The sequence below is a fragment of the Passer domesticus genome, chromosome 15 (genome assembly GCF_036417665.1).
Source record: "Passer domesticus isolate bPasDom1 chromosome 15, bPasDom1.hap1, whole genome shotgun sequence".
Lineage (NCBI taxonomy): Eukaryota > Metazoa > Chordata > Aves > Passeriformes > Passeridae > Passer > Passer domesticus.
This window is the reverse complement of record NC_087488.1, coordinates 2,614,534-2,635,802: the sequence shown is the minus strand read 5'-3', so window position 1 is coordinate 2,635,802 and position 21,269 is coordinate 2,614,534. Positions and strand designations below refer to the sequence as shown.

At 45.0% G+C, this 21,269-nt stretch overlaps 1 protein-coding gene and 1 long non-coding RNA gene across 8 annotated transcripts in view; both read left to right on the top strand.

The window, feature by feature from the left end:
* The window catches only part of DNAAF8 (dynein axonemal assembly factor 8), a 91,201-nt gene that overhangs the window by 11,984 nt on the left and 57,948 nt on the right, over positions 1 to 21,269 (top strand). For all 7 annotated transcript variants that reach the window (XR_010348168.1, XM_064390553.1, XM_064390558.1 and 4 more), the window contains exons 9-12: positions 360 to 713; positions 2,559 to 2,718; positions 16,492 to 16,683; positions 19,062 to 19,217. Coding sequence is in view for 6 of the 7 variants with exons in the window: in XM_064390553.1 (XP_064246623.1) it covers positions 360 to 713; positions 2,559 to 2,718; positions 16,492 to 16,683; positions 19,062 to 19,217 (862 nt within the window). In the remaining variant the exon portion in view is untranslated. The remainder of the gene's footprint in view (positions 1 to 359; positions 714 to 2,558; positions 2,719 to 16,491; positions 16,684 to 19,061; positions 19,218 to 21,269) is intronic.
* On the top strand, positions 12,433 to 16,303 carry LOC135281569 (uncharacterized). Its single transcript, XR_010348171.1, has 3 exons — positions 12,433 to 15,339; positions 15,988 to 16,054; positions 16,253 to 16,303. It is a non-coding gene; the product is annotated as an uncharacterized LOC135281569 (long non-coding RNA).

Genomic DNA, 21,269 nt, shown 5'->3' with positions numbered 1-21,269 from the left:
ATTATTAGAAAAAGTTTTCATCTGTGTGTATTTGAACCCCAACCCCTGTATCCAAAGGGGACAAAAATCTGTAGGCTCTGATTTCCATGCCAACCAAACATTTGTTCAGGCCTGTTCTGGTAGGTGTTTGTGTTGTGCCTGAAAGCAGAAGAGGTAAATAAATTGCCAGGAAGATGAATTTTGTGTTCTGGCTCTGCTTGTGTCTCCTGAGTGTTGGTGCTACTGTCACCCCCAGTTATTGTTGCTGTAGATGCTGAGTCCTTGTATTGAGCTCTCATTGTAAGTGAAGTTCCTCAGAGATTGAGTTTGTTCCTATAATGCTTTATCTTGATGAAATCAGGGCTTTATTTCCTTTGCAGGAGGAATTGCTCAGGGAAGAGCCTGTTACTGCAACAACTCCGAGCAGCCCGTAAGGAGGCCTTGGAGCTTCTTCATAAAACCTCTGTTCCAGCTGAGAAACTGCATCCAGAAAGTCTGGAAGACACACCTTCCTCTAATAAAAGTCAAAACCAATCTTGTAAAGCAAGGCAAGAGACAAATGAGGTGGTTCCCATGAAACTGATGAGATTGGAACCAGGCACAGAAAGTCCCCCCTTTTCAAGCTGTGTGGGCAATGGAGCTGACACAGAGAAAGAGAACAAACTGGAAGCTGAGAAGATTCAAAATGCAGGAAATGCTCCAGAGTGTCCTGTAATTACAGCAGAACTGCCAAGGTATCCCACAGGAAAAGTAATCAGAGCCTTTGGATGTGGCTTCTCTGATTGTCCAGGACTAAAGAAAATTGCTTACCTGGGCTGTGAGTTGGAGCAAGAGGGTGTCTGGATTTGTTACCTGGCAAGAACAACAGTCCTGGCAGCTCCTGCTGGAAGGTTTAGAGGCAGCCTCAGTGGGGCCTGCCATTAGATGAGCTATGGCACTTCTGACATTGGAAATGGAGCCTTTTTCTTTAGCTTTTATTCTACAGAAGAGGAGGATAACACAGTATTGATCTTCTTTAGGAACAACAGCATTGAGGATTGCTAAGCACAGCTTCCTAGAAAATAGGTCTGGAAGGGTCAGTCTCCCTGTGCCAATAAAGAGTGAGGTAAAATCTAATATCTCCTGGCAGATCTTTATAGAACTTGGTCTTGAAATCCTCTGTGGTGAGGATTCCTTGGCTCCCAGGTAGTACATTTTGCTGTTTAATTATCCTTAGAGTTGTAAAGCTTTTCATTAAGTCTAATTTAAATTATTCCCTCTCCAATTTAAGCTTATTTTTGTTGTGTTCCCAGAAGGAATGGAAAATGGTTTATTCTGTGTCTCAGTTTAAAACACCTTTTACAAACTGGAAGATGTATCAGTCTCCCCTTGTTATTCTTTTCTTCCAAAGAAAGGAATTCTGACTCTTTGCCAACAAGAAAAGTGCAAGATCTTGGAGTTACAAAGTACACCCACGAGGAATGCCACAGGAATATCTTGGAAAGCTTTAAAAAATAGAAATAAGAGTGATATCAGCTGAGGAAATTGCAGAGTTTTTTTGGCCTCTGCCTCCCTGGGCTTAGTTAAATGTAGTGTATTCTGCAGAAGGTCTAATTTCAAAGTGAAATCAGGTGGTTGCCTTGTGCACCTGCCCAACTGTTTGGGAGAGCTCCATTATGCTGCCTTTTCAAAGGTTATATCCTGCTATTTTCAGAGTGAAATTTAACATTCTGACTTTGACATATGAGTCCTGGCAAGAATCAGGATCTGCCTGCTCTGGAGACTGTTACTGTGTCAGAGTAAAACACTTGCCTGCCCTGCCACTTAGACACCTCAGCTCCTGTGTACCTGCTTTAAATGGCAGGTGGTTGCTTGCAGGGTTTTTTCCCTCTGGAATTCCTGACATTAAGCTCATTGCTTCCATCAGGAATACTAAACTCCATTCTCATTACCTGTTAGCCTGAGATGGCAGCCCATGGCCAGGCAAGAATGGGGGTTATTTACTGTCTCTGAGTGATAATTCAGTGATTTTCACTGATTTCACTTTTCTCTCTTGCTCTTCTAATTATTGCTGTGGCACCTGGGGCTGGAAGAATTGGGGAGAAATTGACCTTTGTGTTTGCCACAGAAATGGCAGATGAAATCTCTCTGTGGGCATCCAGGTGTAGAAAGATGGGAGGTCTTGGGGTCAGGGGAACTTTATATCTGTCATATCCTATAGCAGATAGGAAAGGAAATGGGTCTAGACTGGGAGTCTTGCTGTGGAGATGGGGAGTGACACATCACAAACAAACAAAATAGATGTTCATCTCTGCTTAAAGGAGTTTGCATCTCCAGATAGATCATCACCACTTAGCAGAAGTTTGATCTCTGCTCCTTTTCTTTGAGGTGTTTTTCTTCTTAGAGAGATGATTTCATCCACTGACAAGTTCTTGTGTCCCCCCACAAATACCAGAATTGCTCTCTAAATCTATTTTAGCCTTTCATGTCATGATTCCCCTTCAAGTGTGTGGTGTAAATACAAGAAAAAAAGAAGTACAGCCAGATGAACAAGTGGCTTTTTCCCCCCAAGTGAAAAGCTTAATCTGTGTATTTTCCAGGAGAGAAGGAAGTGACAGAGAGCTATCCCAAAAGGAAGAGGAGATGAAGGAGAGGCAGAGGAGATGCAGATTGCAGGAGCAGCTGGAGCAGTGGCAGCCTCAGCGCTCGGTGTGTGGGAAGCAGCCCATGGCAGAGAACACCCCGCTCCTGTTCCACAGGGTCAGTGGCTCAGGGTGGGCTGGGCCTGCAGGGTGTCCTGGTTTGAACACACAGGTGTCTGCTGAGGAAGGCAGGAGCCTCTCCTGAAATGGAAAATGTAAACCCCCTCCCTCTGAATTATTATAATTGTGAAATTAAGGGGCTCTCAGACAAAGATATGGGAGTAGAAATAACAGTTCTTTACTAGGAAAATTAAAAAGAAATACAAATGCAATAGTACAAAAAGAAAAACCAGAGTCAGAATACACCCTGACCCCCTGTGGGTCAGGGTGGTGGCACAGTCCCATCCCATGGGGGCTCAGCCCTCCTGCAGTGCCAGCTGTGCTTCTGCTGCAGCAGGGATCCTGCACAAGGGGGGAGTTTTCCTCTGCAGCTCCAGGGCTGCTGGAGATGGGCCTGCTCTTCCTCTGGGAATGCAGGGCAGGAGAAAGCTGCTCCTCTGGGAATGCAGGGCAGGAGAAAGCTGCTCCTGTGGGAATGCAGGGCAGGGGAAAGCTGCTCCTCTGGGAATGCAGGGCAGGAGAAAGCTGCTCCTCTGGGAATGCAGGGCAGGGGAAAGCTGCTCCTCTGGGAATGCAGGGCAGGGGAAAGCTGCTCCTCTGGGAATGCAGTGGGCAAAGGCTGCTGTGCTGTTCCAGGCTCAGATTGGATCCAGGCAGGAATGCTTGGCTCCTGCCCTGGGCAGAGCATCTCCCCATGGGATGCTGGAATTTGATCAGCCCTGCAGGGACACTCCCTGGCCATGAACAGCAGAGATCTCCTGGAGGCAGGATGGGTTGTGGGAGAGAGAAAGAAAACTGCCCCATGAACAGCAGAGAACTGCCCCAGCTCTGAGAGATGGGAGCAGAATCCACACCCCCAGCCTAACACACAGGGGCTCCCTGCCAGGGGCAGCTGGGAGCAAAATGTCATTTTTGTTGCATTGTTTCAAATCTATTTGTTATGGAGCACTATTAGTTGAGGAGAGGAGCAGCCTTACAGCTCTTCTCTCACACTAAGAGAGAAGAATTCCCCATTTTTCTGTGCAGGGAGAGCTCCCCAAGCAGCTGCCCTCCAGTTCTGACCTGCTTGCTGGAATCAGTGGCCTCAGTGTCATCTACTTCACAGCAGTCTCCCACATGATTTTTCATAACTTTTCCTTAAAAAGTGAAATATTTTTACTGTCTCTGCTGTTGTCTGCCCCCAGCAGCTTTACAGTTCACTTTTGTGGACTGGTTTTGAGGATTGTGGGTTTAACAATAGGTTTTACTCCTGATTAAGGGGGTATGAAATGATCCTGATTTTAGTTTGGAGGACAGGGGTGTTGTTACTCCTCAGAAGATTTCTCTCTGTCCCTGCCCTCAGAAGAGGGCTTGGAGTGAGATGAGCTTTAGGATCACTCCCAACCCTTTCCATGATTCCATGACAAGCAGTCCTGCTTCATCCATGCACTGATTCTGCTGAACACAAGGCCAGGTGAGAAGGTCAGAGGAGGTGAGAAACTGCAGAACAACCATAAATCCACCTTAATGATTTATCTGGGCTAATGTCAGTAACAAAGCTCTTTTGTCAATACAAAAGTTGAAAGACTCCACAGCCCTAGATTTGGGGCTGGACCATTTAGGTTTGTTTCGTAAATTGATTGCTGTGGTTGTGGAGATTTGAAAGCTCATTTTATTTAGCACTGGATTAGTCAGTGAGGAGGAGTAAAGGACTAAAAAGCTCCCAGCTGAGTTTCCCTCTGCCAGCCTGCTTTGACAAGGACAGCACAGCACCCAGAGCTCTGCTTTGGAGTGTAGAAGTTGTAAACCCTTTGGATTTGCTCCTCCCTGGCTGTTGGCAGGTACCACTTCCAGTTAGCCCTTATTAAGATGCAGACACTCTCTTGCTCCTCAGAAATCCACGTGGGCCTTGCTCTCTCCTTCCTGACAATGCACCAGGCAGTGCAGATTTACCCTGTGTTTGGTCATTTCCCATATTTGCTGTGCTGATGCCAATTAAATGAGGATGTGCTTTGTCTGGAGCAGAGTTCAGGGTGGATCTGTGCTGGAGCTGTAAATGTTCCCCTAAGGGATGGGATGATGTTCCAGTTGTGGCAGCAGGGACAGGGGCATTTCTCACGAGCCCAGGCTCCTGCTGCCTGTGCAAACTGCTCCAGTGCCCAGAAAGAGGGAGAGGAAACTGTTACAGACAAGAGAGGACAGAGGGCAGGGTTAGGGTGGGATTTTGGGAACAAATTCTTCCCTGTGAGGGTGGGCAGGCCCTGGCACAGGGCAGTGTGGCTGCCCCTGGATCCCTGGAAGTGTCCAAGGCCAGGTTGGAGCAGCCTGGGATGGCAGAAGGTGTCCCTGCCCATGGCAGGGGTGGGATGAGAGGATCTTTATGGTCCTTCCCACCCAACCCATTCCATGATCCCAAACTAAGTGCCAGCCTGCTCCAGCCTGCCCAACCTCCCAATGCACCAATGGTAAAAGGAAACCAGCACAACCCATAATAACCATGTTATCTGGGCAACTCTGCTCTTAGCTCTTATTCAGAAATATTCATTATTAAAATTAAGACTGAAAAATGGATCAACATCATCTATCAAATACAACAGTCCTTTATAAGATTACTTGAAATATGCTTTGATAGCAGCACTTTTTCCCTTTGAATTTGAACAGTGTTTTATTTTCTTTCTTTTCTTATGAACACAGACAAAAAATTTTGACTGTTTTGACATTTAAAACTAAGAGCCCCTGTAATTTGGCAGCTATGTCTCAGTGAAAATATCTAATACCTATATATAAACACATATATTCAAAGAACAAGCCCCAGTGTTTGACAGAGTAGCACACTTGCAAATTTGTTTTGTAAGTCCTTTGTTTTGGCAGTGATAGATGTTCAGATCTGGAACACTTGTCACAGTTTCCAGAATTCTTCTGACCATTTATAACGTACATAAATAATTGAATTGAATAATAATCAGAGGGAAAGTTTAGAAACTCTGCAATTACTGTAGCTGAGGTGCTGGGAAAGACTGGCAAAGGAAATTTAAAAAGCTGCATTAGGGTTACATTAGAGTTCTTTTCTAAAATGTAAAAGCAGATTTAATGTGCTGTCTCCTTTTTCTTAACCCAGTTCAGTCAAACTCTGTCCTCAGCTTCACTCTGAAAGTCAGGGTTGGGGAGAGGTAACTTGAGAGGCTGAGAATTCACTTCCAGGGCACTTCAGCTGCTGAAGAAGGGGCTGAGATCCAGTGGATTTTCAAGACATGCAGGTGCCAATTCCCTGGGAAATCAGTGGGTTCTTTCTAAGAATTCTGCCTGTCAGGTCCATGTCTGGAGGTGTCTGAATACTTGGGCAATCTGGCTCACCTCTTGGTTTGAAAAATAATGAAGGGAATAACCTGATTTTTTTAATGCTGTGTTTTGATTTTGTTTGTTTGTTTTCCCTTCTCTGCACCACCCAAACTTTTGGTGAAATTGAAGACTGATATGAGTTGATCTCTTCTGAAATTGGGCCCCCTAATCACATTTTAACCTTTGAATCTGGTTCAGAACTGATGCAAGCACCTGGAGTCCTGTGAAAGCCAGCAGAGTGGTGCTGTGATCCTCACTGCAGGGTCAGGCTGCAGTTTAGAGTTTAGAGGAACAGCTCAGGGTTTGTTTCATTATGTGAGCAGTGTTATTGATAAGGGAGACAGAAGGAATGCTCACAGGATGTAAAGCAGTTAAATGGAGGATGTAAAATGAAATGGGTTTGATCTGTCGCTTCATTCATCTTGCTTATTGTGATAAGTAACTTGGTGCTGATGTTGTTTTCTGTCACATTCCCATTAGGTGGGACCCAGCTATTGGTGGTAACTTTTGCCACACTCAGAGCTGAGTTTTATTCAGGGGCAGCACAAGCAGGTTATTCTAAGGATATCACAGGATCCCATACTGGTCTGGGTGGGAAGGGACCTTAAATCCCATCCTGTCCCACCCCTGCCATGGGCAGGGACACCTTCCACTATCCCAGCCTGGCCTTGGACACTTCCAGGGCTGCTGGGGCAGCCTGTGCCAGGCCCTCCCCACCCTCAGAGGGAGCAATCTCTCCCAAATATCCCATCTAACCCTGCCCTCTGGCAGTGGGAAGCCTTTGGGGAAGACAAAGCAGGATCTGCAGCTGAGAGCAAGGCAGGCAGGGCAGCCCTGGCCAGCAGGGAGGGCAGTGCCACAGTCCCAGAGCAGCTCCAGTGAGGGTGGCCAGCTGGCAAACATGTGGGAATGAGGAGAGTCCAAGATGAAGGGCAGAAAGCCAAGGCAGGGGCAGGACCCAGGGGCAGCCCAGTGATCACCCAGGGGGTCTGGAGTGATGGAACAGCACAGAGCTGGAGCCACAGTCAGAGCAGGGGCAGTGCAGGTGAGGGAGTGAGGCCAGGCAGAGGTAGAGCTGCTCTGCAGCTTGTCCAGGACTAAGGGAAATGTCTCTGCTGAAAAGCAGCTTCACAGAGCTCCTTTTCCAGCAGCCCCATGTGAAGTGAAACTCCTGAGCTTGTGTCAGACCTGGCCTTGAGCACTGCAGCCAAACCCCTGCACAGCCCATCCAGCCCTGGAATTCATTTAACACACAACAACTAGAATTTAGCTTGTACTTATCTCTTTTATTATTGGAAAAAGTAGGTGTTTTCAGCAGGGTTTCAGCTTGACTCTGCATTTATTGCTTTATCATGATATGGCAGAACAGGATGATGTTGTTGGAGAGCTATTAGGAGCCACCTTGTAAGCAGCCCCTTATAAACACAGTTTTATCTCCCTAACACAGCCAGGGTGGTTGGGAAATGAATCTGTTGACTCATACTGAGGCATCTCATTTTTCTTGGCATTCACAATCACTTGGGCTAACCTTGTATTAGTAATTATATTACCATGATCCTCATCTCATTGCAGCTTAGCCTTACAGCTGCCTTACAAAACAAAAACATCCAGACACAACAGAGTCATTCTACCTTAACAAGTAGATGATGTGGGTACTTTCCTTTCGATCTTGTAAACACAGGCTCCATCACCATTTTGTCAAAATCAGCAGGTTCTTTATGTTAACACCCTGTTGACTCAGTCGCTGGTGTCAGGGAGAATTCTCAACCACAAGATGTTCCACTTGTATTACAACAAAATTACTTCTTTATAGAACTTGGTCTTGAAATCTTCAATGGTGAGGATTCCTTGAATCCCAGGTAGTAGATGTTGCTGTTTAATTATCCTTAGAGTTGTAAAGCTTTTCATTAAGTCTAATTTAAATTATTCCCTCTCCAATTTAAGCTTATTTTTGTTGTGTTCCCAGAAGGAATGGAAAATGGTTTATTCTGTGTCTCAGTGTTTTAAACTCTCAGTGTTTTTACAAACTGAAAGATAAAATTACCAATTTATCATGGTCAAATCCTTCCTTGCCCTTTGATGGCCTTGTTCTTTCTTTGATCCTATATTTCTTCAGGGGAAATCCCTGACAAAATCCATATTTACCATCCAGAGTGGTGCTGAAGTGCTGGACATTCTGCTACTGGGACAGTTACTCTGCATCAGCACGATCTGCCTAAAAGTAGGGATTGATTTCCAAAACTTGTACAAGTATTTTTAGTTCAGTTACTGGCCCCAGAAGTTATTTTTAAGTAGGAGGTGCCTTGATCTGCAAATTGTCAGTGAAATGCTTTTGATTCTTTACCTGTCTTCCTTAAATAGGTGCCTGTGATTGCCATTGCTGTTCCATGGGTGTTTTGATCTTTTTGAGGCAATGGTGATGACATCAGCATTGGAAATTTCCCTTTTCTTCCATCTTTGGGTTGTTCAAGGACTTTGTGGATCTTGAGATCCCAACCCAGCTCTTCACCTGCTGGGCCAGGGCACTTGGGCACCTCCCCAGCTCCACTGGAGCTGCTCACATGACTGCTCTGAAATAATGGCCTCAGCACTATTTAAAAATACACCACTTTTATTGCTGGGTGGAAAATGGATAAAGGAAAAGGACTGTAAGAAAGTCAAATTAATGTCTCCACTTAAAGAATGGACAAAGGCCTGATCAACCACTCATAAAGGAATAGGCTTTGTGCCACTTCCTTGCAGAAATGTCAATTGATCCCCCCAAATGTGGTGCAGTACATCAATTTGGAGAAGCTGAGGAAACCTATAAAATCTTTTTATGATATAACGATTTTGTTACACAGTAGTTGAGTGTTTCTGTATCTGTATTACTCCAAAGGTGATCCTAGTACTACAAATCACCTGTGATCAAATGTTTTCATTGACCCTGGGCCAAAGCAACTGCATCTGTGTAAATGTAATTACAACAGCATCTAGCCCTAACTGTTATTTTAATATAACTTTAAAAACCCCCATTAATTGTAAAAATCACTGAATATTCCCTACAATAATGTTTTTCAGACACCAGAGCTGAGTTTGGGGTTTGCCTGGCTCCAGGTGCTCTCCCTGTTGGGCTGATGCCAAGGTTGTGGCCAGCAGTGCCGTGCCCAACAGCCACCAGATGGCCCCTGAATTCCTCCTTTTTTTTTTTCCTGCCAGGCATTTAATGAGTTCCTGAAACAAGATTAAAATCTCTTGTACTTAATGAACCCGCTGCCTCGACTCAAGCAAGGCTTAAAAATAAACTAAGGCAATTAGAGATGGAGTTAAACTTAGCACACAGAGACAGGAGGCCAAGATTCCTGTTTGTGCCACCAGCCCAGCACTCAGCATTTGGAATAGATGGAAGATCCCAAGGAAATGTTTTTCTAGCATGGGTGGCTGGCAGCTGGCACAGAGCCTGTGTTTCTGGCCTCCTCTTCATCTTCCCACATGGTGCCAGGGAAAGCAAACGGGGGGATTGCTGGCACAGCACTTTGGTGGAGTAGCTGCTTCCTGCTGTCCCTGGCTGTGGGCAAAATCCCAGGAGCTGAGGCTCAGGATGGCACAGACCTGACCTGAGGATCTGCCTTAACAGGCAAGCAGAGGGTCCAGGCCTTACCTGCCTGTGTTACAAACACCTCCCTCCAAACAGGAGGGGTTTGCTTTCCGTGGATGTGTTTAAAAAAAAAAGACTGGATGTGGCACTTGATGTTTTAATTGAGGTTAGGTTTAATTGGTTAGGGCATGGGTTGGACTTGATGATCTTTAAGGTCTCTTCCAACCTGGTCATTCTGTGAATTCATTCTGTGTTCCCAGAGTCAGGAATGTTATGGAAGTGCCCAGACACTCTTTAGGGCAGGTTTTACTTCCCATCCTCATTGCTCCTCTCCCCAGTTCTGCTCACACCATCAGAGCAGGTCCAAGAGCCACACAGTAAAGCTGCTTTCACAACCTTTGGCTACTTGAAGAGGTTTTCCAGCCAAATTGCTGTAGAAATGCTCAGAACTAGGAAATTCACCTGTGCTGAATGCACCAGGGTCACCAAAAAGCTGTGGAGACCCTTCCATGTGAGCCTGGAGAGGCACTCTGATGGCTCCCAGGGGCTCCCAGGTTTGTGCTTTTTCCAGCTGTGGAAGGAATTGGAGAGCCAGGGATTCGCAGAGCAACGAGAACTTGCAGTGCTGTTTCTCTGACTGCAGTTTGGAAAGGCCCCAGGATAATGTGAGATATTTAATCCTTTATAGTCCTCGGCATATCTTGGAAGTGATTAAAATGAGTTTAGGCTTATTCCTCAATACACTCCTGCCTGAGTTTGACAGATGGGAACATTGGTTGCTGTTGCTTAAGGGAAAGGTTAATACAAGGAAAAGGAGCAGAGTTTCCAGGATTCCATGCATGAGCTTGCTGCCAGTAGAGGTCCTGAATACTCCTCCATTCACATTAGCAGGGTGTTCACATTAAACTTGAAGACAATAATGTAAAATGTCCATGAGCCAAATTCTATTTCTTATTCCAGAGAGGGCAGGAGGACACAAAACCATATCTGGGCTTTTTGTCTTCTCAGGTCCTGCCCTGTGCCAGCCCCTGTGCTGGCAGCAGGAAGAGCTGCCCTGGGTTTGCAGTGGCTCTGAACAAGTGTCAGTCACGTTTAATTACACAGAGAAAAAAACACTTTCTGCTGTGATTCTCTCTTGGAATAAAAATAGAATTCCCAACTCCTGGCCTTACCTCAGGACTGTGATCACTGATGCTATTTGTAGATGAAAGGAGGCTGAACCTGCCCCTCTGTTGTTCCAAGGGGATGTACAGGCTTGTCTGTTAAAGGAACTGCAGGATTTAAACTACAATCCTGGTTTTCCTCATGCCTGACTTAGGCTGGGCTCGTGTTCCAAAGCTCAGCACACAGAGGGAAAAGCTTGGTCACAACTTGTAAACACATTATTCCACAAATACTCATTATGGGGCATTATTCTCAGTGGCAGGGAATGGAATTCAGGGCTTTATCCGAGATTATGGAGTGGAAGAATCGTGCAGTTATTTTTATTTTGCAAACACAGAGCTCTGCCCAGCTCAGTGCCAAGCACCTGGAGTTCCCACCAGCTTCAGGGAGCACTGTAAGCACTTAGCAGTTCTCAGGATCCCAAAGCCCCAAACTCACAAGTCTGAAGGGTTGTCTGGAGGGTGTTTTATAGCTGGAGGGAAGAGCACAGAGCCTGTGACAAACTGGATACAATCCATTTTAATTGGAAGCTGACACTCTGTAGAACAAGCCACTTTAGTTCTGCTAAAACTTCCTGATAAAGCAGCTGAGGCAGAGTTTCCTCCCCCAGACCCTTTATTATCCTTTATTTCTTTGGGGATTTCCATAGTGTATCGGGGAAATGCACGAAAAAGATAAAGAGATGAGAAGAAAAAACAAGGCTTTCCCCAAGCTTATAAATGTATGGTGAATCATAGAACCAATCCCAAATGATTTGGGTTGGAAGGGACTTTAAAGATTATCTCATTCCAAACCCCTGGGAATCTCTGGAGTATCCAAGCAGAGCCATTTCCATAGGATTTAAACCCAGCTTGGAGCACTGCCAAATGCCAGCCTAGATTTCAGACGCCTGAGGACCAATTCCCTGCTCTGTCCCAGCATTTCCAAGTGAGCATGTGCAATTCCCTTCCCTGGGAGGGTCTGGAAGGGCTGGCACATTCCATGTGTGAGGCAGGTTGGAATCCTTTGAAGAGCAAGTGAAGATGCAGATAGGATCACACTGAGGGGGCTGAGAGGCCACAACACTGTCAGGATTAGGAAAGGGAACAGAGGTTAATTTTGAAAGTTTGTTGATAATCTTACACTCTTCTTCTTCAGAGCACTTTACAGAGTTTTGATAATTAATCCAGCTAGACAGGGACCAGGATAAGGAAATATTATCCTCACTTTACAGTTCCACAGAGAAATACTTCATTCCAGAGCCAGGACTGGGGCACAAGTTCCCCATTCCCAGTCTTGTGCTCACATGAAATGTGTAAGTAATTAAACTTCCTTTACTCATTTCAGCTGCTGCTCATTAACCAGGAGTATAAACTCATTAGAGGAGGAACTTTTTGTTACATGTGCTCAGAACACCAGCACAATGAGGCTGGGAATCCTTCTGAGCCTCTCCAAGTGTTACTGGAGTGTAAACACCAATCATGGAAAAGGCACTTCTCATTTTTAATGATTATGGCTTGGAAAGCAAACAAACTCAAATAAGACTCAGTGTTGCTTTGGTTTAAATTTTAATGCACTTCTCAGGTCAGTGTTTACCTAAGCTGAGCCTTTTAAAGAAAATTTTCCCACTTCTGAAAAATAAAGAAGAAATTATATTTAAAAAAAGCTGTTTGTTACAGATTATTTGAATGGCTTTTTTAACTCATTGAATTTGGACCAAAAATATTTTGACCCTGTGTGATCCACAGCATCTCTCTGCTAACAAATGCTATGGAGCAGGTCCTTTTCTCTCACGGAAGAGGGTTTATCCACATCTTTGATAGATGAGCCATTAACACCAGTGAAGCAGCTGAGAATTCCCTTAGTGCAGTTAAGAGGTTTTATTCTTCATACCCGAGACTAAGAATAATTGTCCAGAGCAAGAAAACTGTCAGCAAAGACATTTTGTTTATTATTATATTTTTAACTTAAACTCTCATGATCTGGAGTGCCCTAAGTGAATTGAAAACTATGGAGATCAGAGCAAATAATGCTCCATTACACAGCTCCCTGAATCCCTGCAGCCTCCCCTGGCAGAGTTATCTGCTTTGGAGCACCATAATTCCTCCATTTGGGCAATCTGAGCCTCATCCACATCAGAAATTTCAATGCCATCTTGCCCCCATCATGTTTTTCAGATCCATAACCTCAGCATGACGCTCAGAAAGGCAGTGGTGCCACAAAGTGACTCTGGTACAGAAATGCAGTTACAGAAAGGCCATTAAACATCAGTTGTACTCTCCTTTTTTGTCAGGAAAAGTCAACTTCCTAATTCCAGAGTGTTCTGCCAGTTGCATGCAGGAACTGCAGATCCTCTCCTCATTCTCACCCCTTGCTCCCTCTTTGCAGTGATAAAGCAGTTTTTTGAATGGTTTCAGGGTTTATTCCACGCTTTAATGTGGAGTTTCAAATCATCTAACAGATGGCATTGTCATCATTTTTCCTTCCCCACAGAATGAAAATGAACAAACACTTGACATTTCCAATATGTCTTCATCTAATGCAAGAATTTTTAGAAGCCGTGGAATAGTGATAATCTGCTTTGCCTTAGATGGCCAGAATTGTTAAATGTGCCCTAAAAATCCTACATTTCCCACATGACTGTGTGGAAAATGGGGATATAACCACACAATCATCATGGTCCTGTCCTGTACCATGAGCTCTGAACAGGGCAGAGCAGAACATGGCATGCCAGAGCAGCTGTGCAATGAGAGGGGAAGGTTCATTAGAGAAATGAGCTCGAGCTGCTCCAGCACTTAGAAATCAGCTCACATTTACAAACCCACAGCAGATGCATGGTTTGGCAAAAGAGTTCTGCAGTCAGTAATTTGCCATTCATCAGGGATTGCCTCTTAAATCTGGGATCCAAGCTAGGGTGCAGATGACATAGGAGGATAAATTTAGACAGGGCTGAAAACAATTATTTTGATTAAACCTCCAGCCAATGAGAGTGACAGCCTTGCTATTCCTCCCCTTGCCCCTCACTCACCCCTCTGTGGTGAAGGAGGAGATTTTGTGAATTTAACCTCTCTTCCTTTTCCAAACAGGGGATGTTTGGGTGGAGCTTTTGCTGCTATCCAGTGGAGTAGGGAGGGTATTTGGATGGAACATGCTTCCATGTTAGTGTTGGAAAAGGTGCTGGGAGGGAACTATTGAAGTTTTATTTACCTCAAAAGGAGAGACTGTATCTACTAAAGTAAAAAGATGTTTTTTTCGTGGCCTATCCTGCCACTGGGGCTGCTCCTCAAACTGAATGGGTTGATTCTGCTGGGAAATCTTTGTGAAGTTGTTGCTTGGCTCCTGAACTTGGTCATTCCAGCCTCTCACAGCTTTGGCATTAATGTTTTCCAGTCTTTGAAACTCTTGGTTCAATCTGACATGGATGTGTAGGAAGAGTAATGCTAACTATTCTTCTAAAAAACATCAACAAAAGCATCAATTAACCACTCTGAGCTATTTTATTAGAAATAAAATGATCTTAATCTTGGCTGGCAATCTTGTGCCCACCAGGCCTTGGCTTGCTGTTATCACAAACAGCTCTGGTTTAAAATAATAATAATATGGAGGTAAAATGCCCCTTTTTAAAATGAGTTTTTAATGAATAGTACCTTCCTTTGGGATTATCATGGATATTTCACTGTGGTTGCTGCTCCTCCTTGCACTGGTGTTATGTGAGAGTGGAATAAAAATGGCCAGATCTGGGGATGGAGGGGGTTGGGAAATTGAGCTGAAGGGCTGGAACTTGTAATGGCATAAACTATAATTGCGAAATAAAATAGCAAGAATTTGGGAATAGGACATTTTATCTTATTTACTCTTTGGTAATTGTTGGCACTTGACTGCAATCAGCTGCAAGCCTATCTCTGAGTGACAGCACAATTCCAGCCAGAGCAACCAGAAATAGCCCAGCATTTGAGTAATTTTAGGCTTTTTATAACCAAATACTTCACAAATAAAAGCCAGTGTAACATGGACAGACTGAACTCTCCTCTGCAGGGTAAACTGGGCAGTGCTGTGGGAGGCCATGCCCAGAAACACCATTTGTATCTTTCTTCAGCTATTCTTGCCCAGAATTAAACTGGATTAGCTCATTTTTGTTCATTAATTGTAACATATCAGAAGTTATTCAAGTTCTACACTTAGATTCTTGTTGGGGTGAGGAGGCAGGCAGAGGGAGGAGAGGGAAGGTCCAACCTTCACCAAAACTTCAGTCAGAAAGAACCTTAATGAGTAAGCTTAGCTGATTTTGGTCAGAAAACCCAGTGGGCCAAGGAAGCTTGGAAGAGTTGGAGATTTCCTGCTGAAACATTACCTACAGTTCCTGTTTATGTCATTAGCTCTTAAACTGATGCCCACACCTTGCTGAGGGAGGAGGGGAGAATCCTTTCTCCAGCACAGGATAGAGGGGAAGGTCACTTTTCCCTCATGGTCCCAGAATTTCTCTCAAGGTCTCTTCCTCAGGGGATTTCAAAGCCCTGAGGAATTCTGTTGGCACCCCAGGATTCCAGTACCATGAATGAATACAAATCTGCAGCATCACAGGTTTGCATGGCTGTTTTTACCTTATTACTAATTTACAGGTTTATTTGGTACCAAAACACTGGGTGACAGTAGAGCTGCTTTAGTTTGAGTCATTGTTAAACCATTTTAAGAAGTTGTCTGTTCTGACGACCAGCACAAAAGTCAAGCTACATTAACTTGTCAAGTGGATTAGTTGTGAAACACACTTTTGGACATTTTAATTCAGAATTAAAGTGACTGTAATTGGATTTAGCTTACTATGCTTTCAGAGTAAATTCAGGTAAATCAAATTAAGGTTCATTCAGTGTAGAGGAGTGGGCAGAAATCCTCATTATGGGCTACATGAAGCAACTGAAAACATGAGCCAGGTTGGATGGGGCTTGGAGCAGCTTGGTCCAGTGGAAGTTGTCCCTGCCTGTGGGAGGGGGTGGAAGATGAGTTTTAAGGCCCCTTCCAAGCCAGAACCTTCTGTGATAGTAAATATTGAGGAGCACTACTGGAGAATCTGTGGGATTTTAGGGACTTGCTGGTTAATTTACCAAAGAAATGTCTGGGGCAACAAGTTGAATATAGATGGGAAGAAGACAGCCAATAATTACAGCTGCAGCATCTGTGGAAGGACAAAATCTGCAAGTCCACAGTTCAAGCCTGAAGTTGTGTCTCAAACAGTTCTCTTAAAGGAGAGGGAATTTGCATCCTAAATAACCAACTATCAATGCTGAAGTAAAGAAAGGAGGTGAGTTCCCTTAACTGTGACCTCATCTCTGAAATGAGGGATGTTAGGTGAAGCAGAAAATAATGAGTTTTCACACTACCAGGCTTGTTTGAGGGCTTTTCAGTGATTAAAAAAATAGCCCCAAACCCTGAGTCTTGAATACAGAATAAATTCAATCACACTTTTCCAGCTGTGACTGTGTAACCTTCCATTCACCAGGCAGTGTGTGACTAAATGAGGACCCAGGTGACAGCTGTCCAAGAAAACCTGCAGTGCTCAGGCAGGTGTCACTGATGGAACAACCTGGCTTTTATGGCTCATTCTCCCTCTTTGAGAAATGCTCTCTGGGTGTTAAATGCCCCTCCTGTGATGGCAATGAATATAATTAATTCCTGATGATGAATACACTTCCAGTAATCCAAGTGACTTTCATTTACATACTATCTTTTTTTGGACAGGAAGCCTCTTTTTTGCCAGCTATTGACACGTTGCCTGGATCCTGCAGTGTGAAAAAGGAGGTGCTGCTGCTGACTGTTTGCCTGGCAAGTTGTGGCCAAGTGGCCACGGATCAGTGTGAGGGGCAGGTGCCTGACAAGGTGCTGGGAGCAGCCAACATCTACCAGGCCCTCGTGACGTGGCTGCTGTCCCTGGTGAGTGCACTGACCTGGCACTAAAGGCTCTGGGTGCTGAGGGCTGTGTTTGGACCTCCAGTGAATACATAATCACTCTGGAAATCTCCTGATTTCCCCCCAAACAGCTACAAAACAGTGGCTGAACAAAGTGGAAATGATGTTTTAATTCACCTCGGAGTCTGTAAATAAAATCCTCACCGGAGTCGGTGGAGCTGGGTTGTGTCTGGAGTTTATGAAGAAGTGAAAAATTGTTGAGCCAGATTTTCAGTTGTTGAAAGTGACTGCTGGGTATTAGGCTTTGGCCTTGGCAATGGACACAGGTTCCTGGTTTTCACTGTTCTAGATAAGAACAGACCCTTCCTGATAGTCAAGAGTGTTGTGAACAAGTGAGGGGCTGCCTTAATTGTCCTTTGGTTCACATGTTTTTCTCCTCTAAAGAAACCACCCCATCTTCTCTCCTTCCCATCCATATTACCCTTTATTCCCTAGGGAATACTGTGTATTTTTCCTCCCCAATGTATATTTTTCCTTCCCACCCTGCTCAGTGGCCTTATTCTTTTCCCTGGGGAAGACTCTGGGATACCAATACTGATCCACGCAGTCAAGGTAGATTTCACCCTGAGCAGCCAGGCTTTTAAATCACTTAAACTCCACTTAAACACAATTAATTGTTAATGATGTTCCTGCTTGCATTAAAACATTGCTAACATTCTTTAGTGTTAGTTCAGTGCTAATGAAAATTGCCACTGGAACAGCCCTGCATCCTGAATTTTCCATTCAGACCCGTTGGCTTGTGACCAGCTGCAGTGTGAGCTCTCTTCCCTTGTGTTATTCCCATTAAAAAAAAACAACTGAGCTCTGACTTGTAGCAGTTCCCTCTGAGCCTGAAAGGGTGCCTCAGCTTTCAGAGCTGTGTCACTCTGCTGGGTGTAGGCTCAGGTGTTCAGGTGGATTTTGTGCCCAAGGAAAACTGGGGTAAAATCCACCAATTTATTCTACACGGGCTCTGAAATGGCTGTTGGATAGCAATGAAGAAGTTTGCATTTCTTTCACTGAAAGAATTGGAAATGTTGAGGCATTTTTAAACCAAATTCCCATCTGGTAATCCATGTAATTCCATGGACTGGCTTGTGTAAATCAGCATATCCTTGCTGATTCCATTGGAGATGTGCTGGATGCTGCCAGTGGTCCCCTGGATGGAGCAGAATTCCCCATGGGCATCCAGTGGAGGACTTGGTGCTGGTGTTTTGAGTGATCCAACTGAGCTGTGCAGCAGTTTGAAAAATCCAGCCTGGCCCTCTGTTAAAGCCATGTTTTTAAAGGCCTTTATCTCCCTGTAAATGCAGTAAATAGAGCTGATAGTGCACCTAGAGACTGGTGATGGTACAAACCAGGAGAACAAGACCTGGAGTTTCTGTATCCACCACAGCCCTGGGAGGGAATTACAGTCCTGTAGTTCAGATTTGTCTTTCTCTCCATCCAGGGCATGTTCTGGATCAGGTACCTCTGCTTTTCCTTTCTCCTGGCTTTGCTGATTCTCTGTGTCTGGCTTTCCCAGAGTTTTCTGCCCCTTTTCACCCACTGCCCTGGACAGTTTGCAGCATCCCAGTGCCTTCCCAAGCTGTTTCAAGTGTCTCTCCTCTCTCTTTTCTAACTTATGATCAAGATTTCCATGTATTCTGCATGTTGAAGTGGATTATGTTTTATTTGAGCAACCTAAAGTGCCTACTGGAACCTTCTCCCTGGTATTCACAATAATAATTTATGTCTTGGGGCTGCAGAAGTCATTTTTTACTCTTTCTGGTTTAAATCAGGTCTGTAAAATGGAAAATAGAACATTTGCCTCCCACATACACGTGCACAAAAAAATCTATGAAAAAGAAATCACCTCAGCCCAACTAAAAGGGGATTCACAGGATGGGGATTGCTGGGGTTTGGGCTTCTTAGGGAAGCCTGCAGCAGCCCTTGGCATGGCATCATCCCTCTGCACTGATTTGTAGCTGAGATTGGATTGATCTCAGTGTCACTGGTAGAGGCACACAGGGTGCTGCTGTGACAGGAACATTCTGGGCAGCCTTGGCAGGAGCTCTGTGCTCACCCCTGCTGGACCAGAGAAATAATGTGAATTCCTGCTTCCACACAGTGAAACTGGTGGAAGTCAGAGCTTGCAAGTCCTCATTGTGAAAATAAATCCTATGGCTTATCAAAAGCAATGTGTTATTCCTATTTAATTTGGTCTTTATTGATTTTTCTACTGGCTAAACCACAGCTAATCTACTAATCAAAGCAGAGTTCTCCCTGGGTTGTTGTGGAGCTCTGCTCAAAAGCAACAGAGCAAGATAAAGGGTTTTTTTCAGTCCATCTAAAAATGGAATTGTGTTCCAATGGATTTCCAGGTGCCTCCTGTGAAGAGGAAGGATGGCCCCAAAGCTCCATTTGAGGTGGTGGGGCTGCAGCAGGCCTGGAGAGAGGAAGGCTTGGCCCTCTACGCCTGCCTGGTGGCCCCAGAGGAACCTTCAGCCCAGAGCTGCCCCCAGACCCACGAGCCAGGGGTGAGTAGCAGCATTTACACCTGGTGGTTGTGCAAGCACTGCTCTGTACTGAGCACCAGGCCTGGCTGTGCCAATTCCAGCTCAAACCCCAGCAGGGCAGGCTAGAGCAGTGGAAGAGGTGCCCAGGCTGGCATGGGGGCACAGCCCAGTGCTGGGGAGCTGGAGGATTGCTGACAGCTGATTGCCAACCCAAGCTGTCCTCAGCTATGCTGCAGTTGGGTTATGGCATCTAATTGTGATGGAGTGAATTTTAACATCTGCATTGTCTCACCCTTCACATGAGACTGAAAATAAAATAAAAGTTTTGCAAATGTCTCTCAGTTGCCCCATCTCTGAGTCAGAAAAGGGCATAATCCAGCAATGCTGCATTTAGGTTATGTGCAGACCAGACACCAGCTCTCTGTGGCATCATTTTTGTCAATTGCTCATTAGCTGTAACCTCACACTGCAGAAATTTAGCTGCATTTGGAGGAGACACATCTTTTGGCACCTATTCTGGTTTTTCCTCCTTTATTTTAACCATGTGAAGAGTGTGGCGCAGGAGGAGGAGGAATTATTTTTATTTGACTGCCAGGAGCTGAGGCCTGGAAGCAAGACATGAGCCTGTGCCCTCAATTTTGGTGGGCCCAGAGCCTGAGCTGTGCAATAAAACTGGCAGGTCTTGCACACAGGCTGGGATTGGCACATGCGATGTAAGACATGATGTGAACTCCTGTCCTGAACACAGAGCTGTGGAATTGCAGCTCTGGGCTCTGCTGTGTTGGTTCTGTCCTTCACAGAGCTGATTTGATACAGGCTGAAGCATCTTGTACCTATTTCTTTTTTGGAGACAGCTTTTTAGGTAGTATTGCCACTCTTGCCTGGTGTAAATATCTTTTTTCCCTGAGCAGTGTGGGTGACTCTGGCTGGGCAGTGTGGCCAGGTGGATTTGGGGAGCAGCAATCCCTGGGTCCCCCAGATCTCCTCAGAGCCACCTGCTTGAATAACTGTCCTGTGGCTAAGGAACCTTGGAGGTGCTGCCCTGTGCTCTGCTGAGGCTGCTGAGTCCCTCTCAGGTGGCTCAAAGCAACTTGTGTGGCTTCAGTGAGCTGGTAGTGGATTTTCTACTCTGGTTTTGCCTGCTTCATCCCCAGCTGTCTGTATTTTACCTGCTGGCCACACCATGGGGAGCCTAAATTGATCAGGATGCGTGAACATGTTTTTAAAACACACTTCAGCATCTCCTTCACTTGCAGCTGCTGCCTGGGAGCAGCAAAAATTGAATTTCCCATGTTGTATCACAAAGCCTGGAGTTTCACAGCTGTGGCTCCAGTGCTCCTGAAAATAAATAATGGATGCTGGCACCAAATGTCATGATTAAAACACTACCAAAAAAGCCCAGCCCAAAACAATGAGCAGCTTTTTCCACTAGTGATTGAGCAGCCCTGGGCAGAGGCTGATGAGACCAGGCTCTGCTGGGCTGGACAAGGACTTGGTGTTGGCAGCTGAATTCAAGGTGTTTCCTCTGTGGAGCAAAGTGAAAGGAGGGGCAGAGCCTGACCTGTTTTCTGCTGATTCCAGCTGAGGGCTTGGCCAAAGTACCAAAATTACTGAGCACTGATTGTGCTCAAAATATTTCCCCAGGGTTACAGAACAAAATGAACTTGTGGAGCTGGGGCCTCAGGCTGCCCTGAGTGTTTGGTTGGAGCTGGGAAGGGTTAAATCACAACCTAGTGGAACAAACTGTGCAGTTTTTCCAGTCCTTCTCATGGAATCACAGAATGGTTTGGATTGGAAGGGGCCATTCAAGGCCATCCAGTCCAAATTCCTGCAAGAAGCTGGGACAACTAATGTGAGAAATGAATTTGTAGAGAATTCTTGAAGCATGTTTTATTAAAGGACACTAGGCACTGGGCTAAAAATCCTAAAAGGCATTTCTCAGTATCCAACTTGCTTATTTATATTCATTGCTAATGCAATAGCAATAGCCATTGTTGGTTTTAGTTGAATTACCATTGGAGTATTGTAAGTAAGAGCTGAAATCATCAGCTCTTCATTACAATTTGCTGAGAT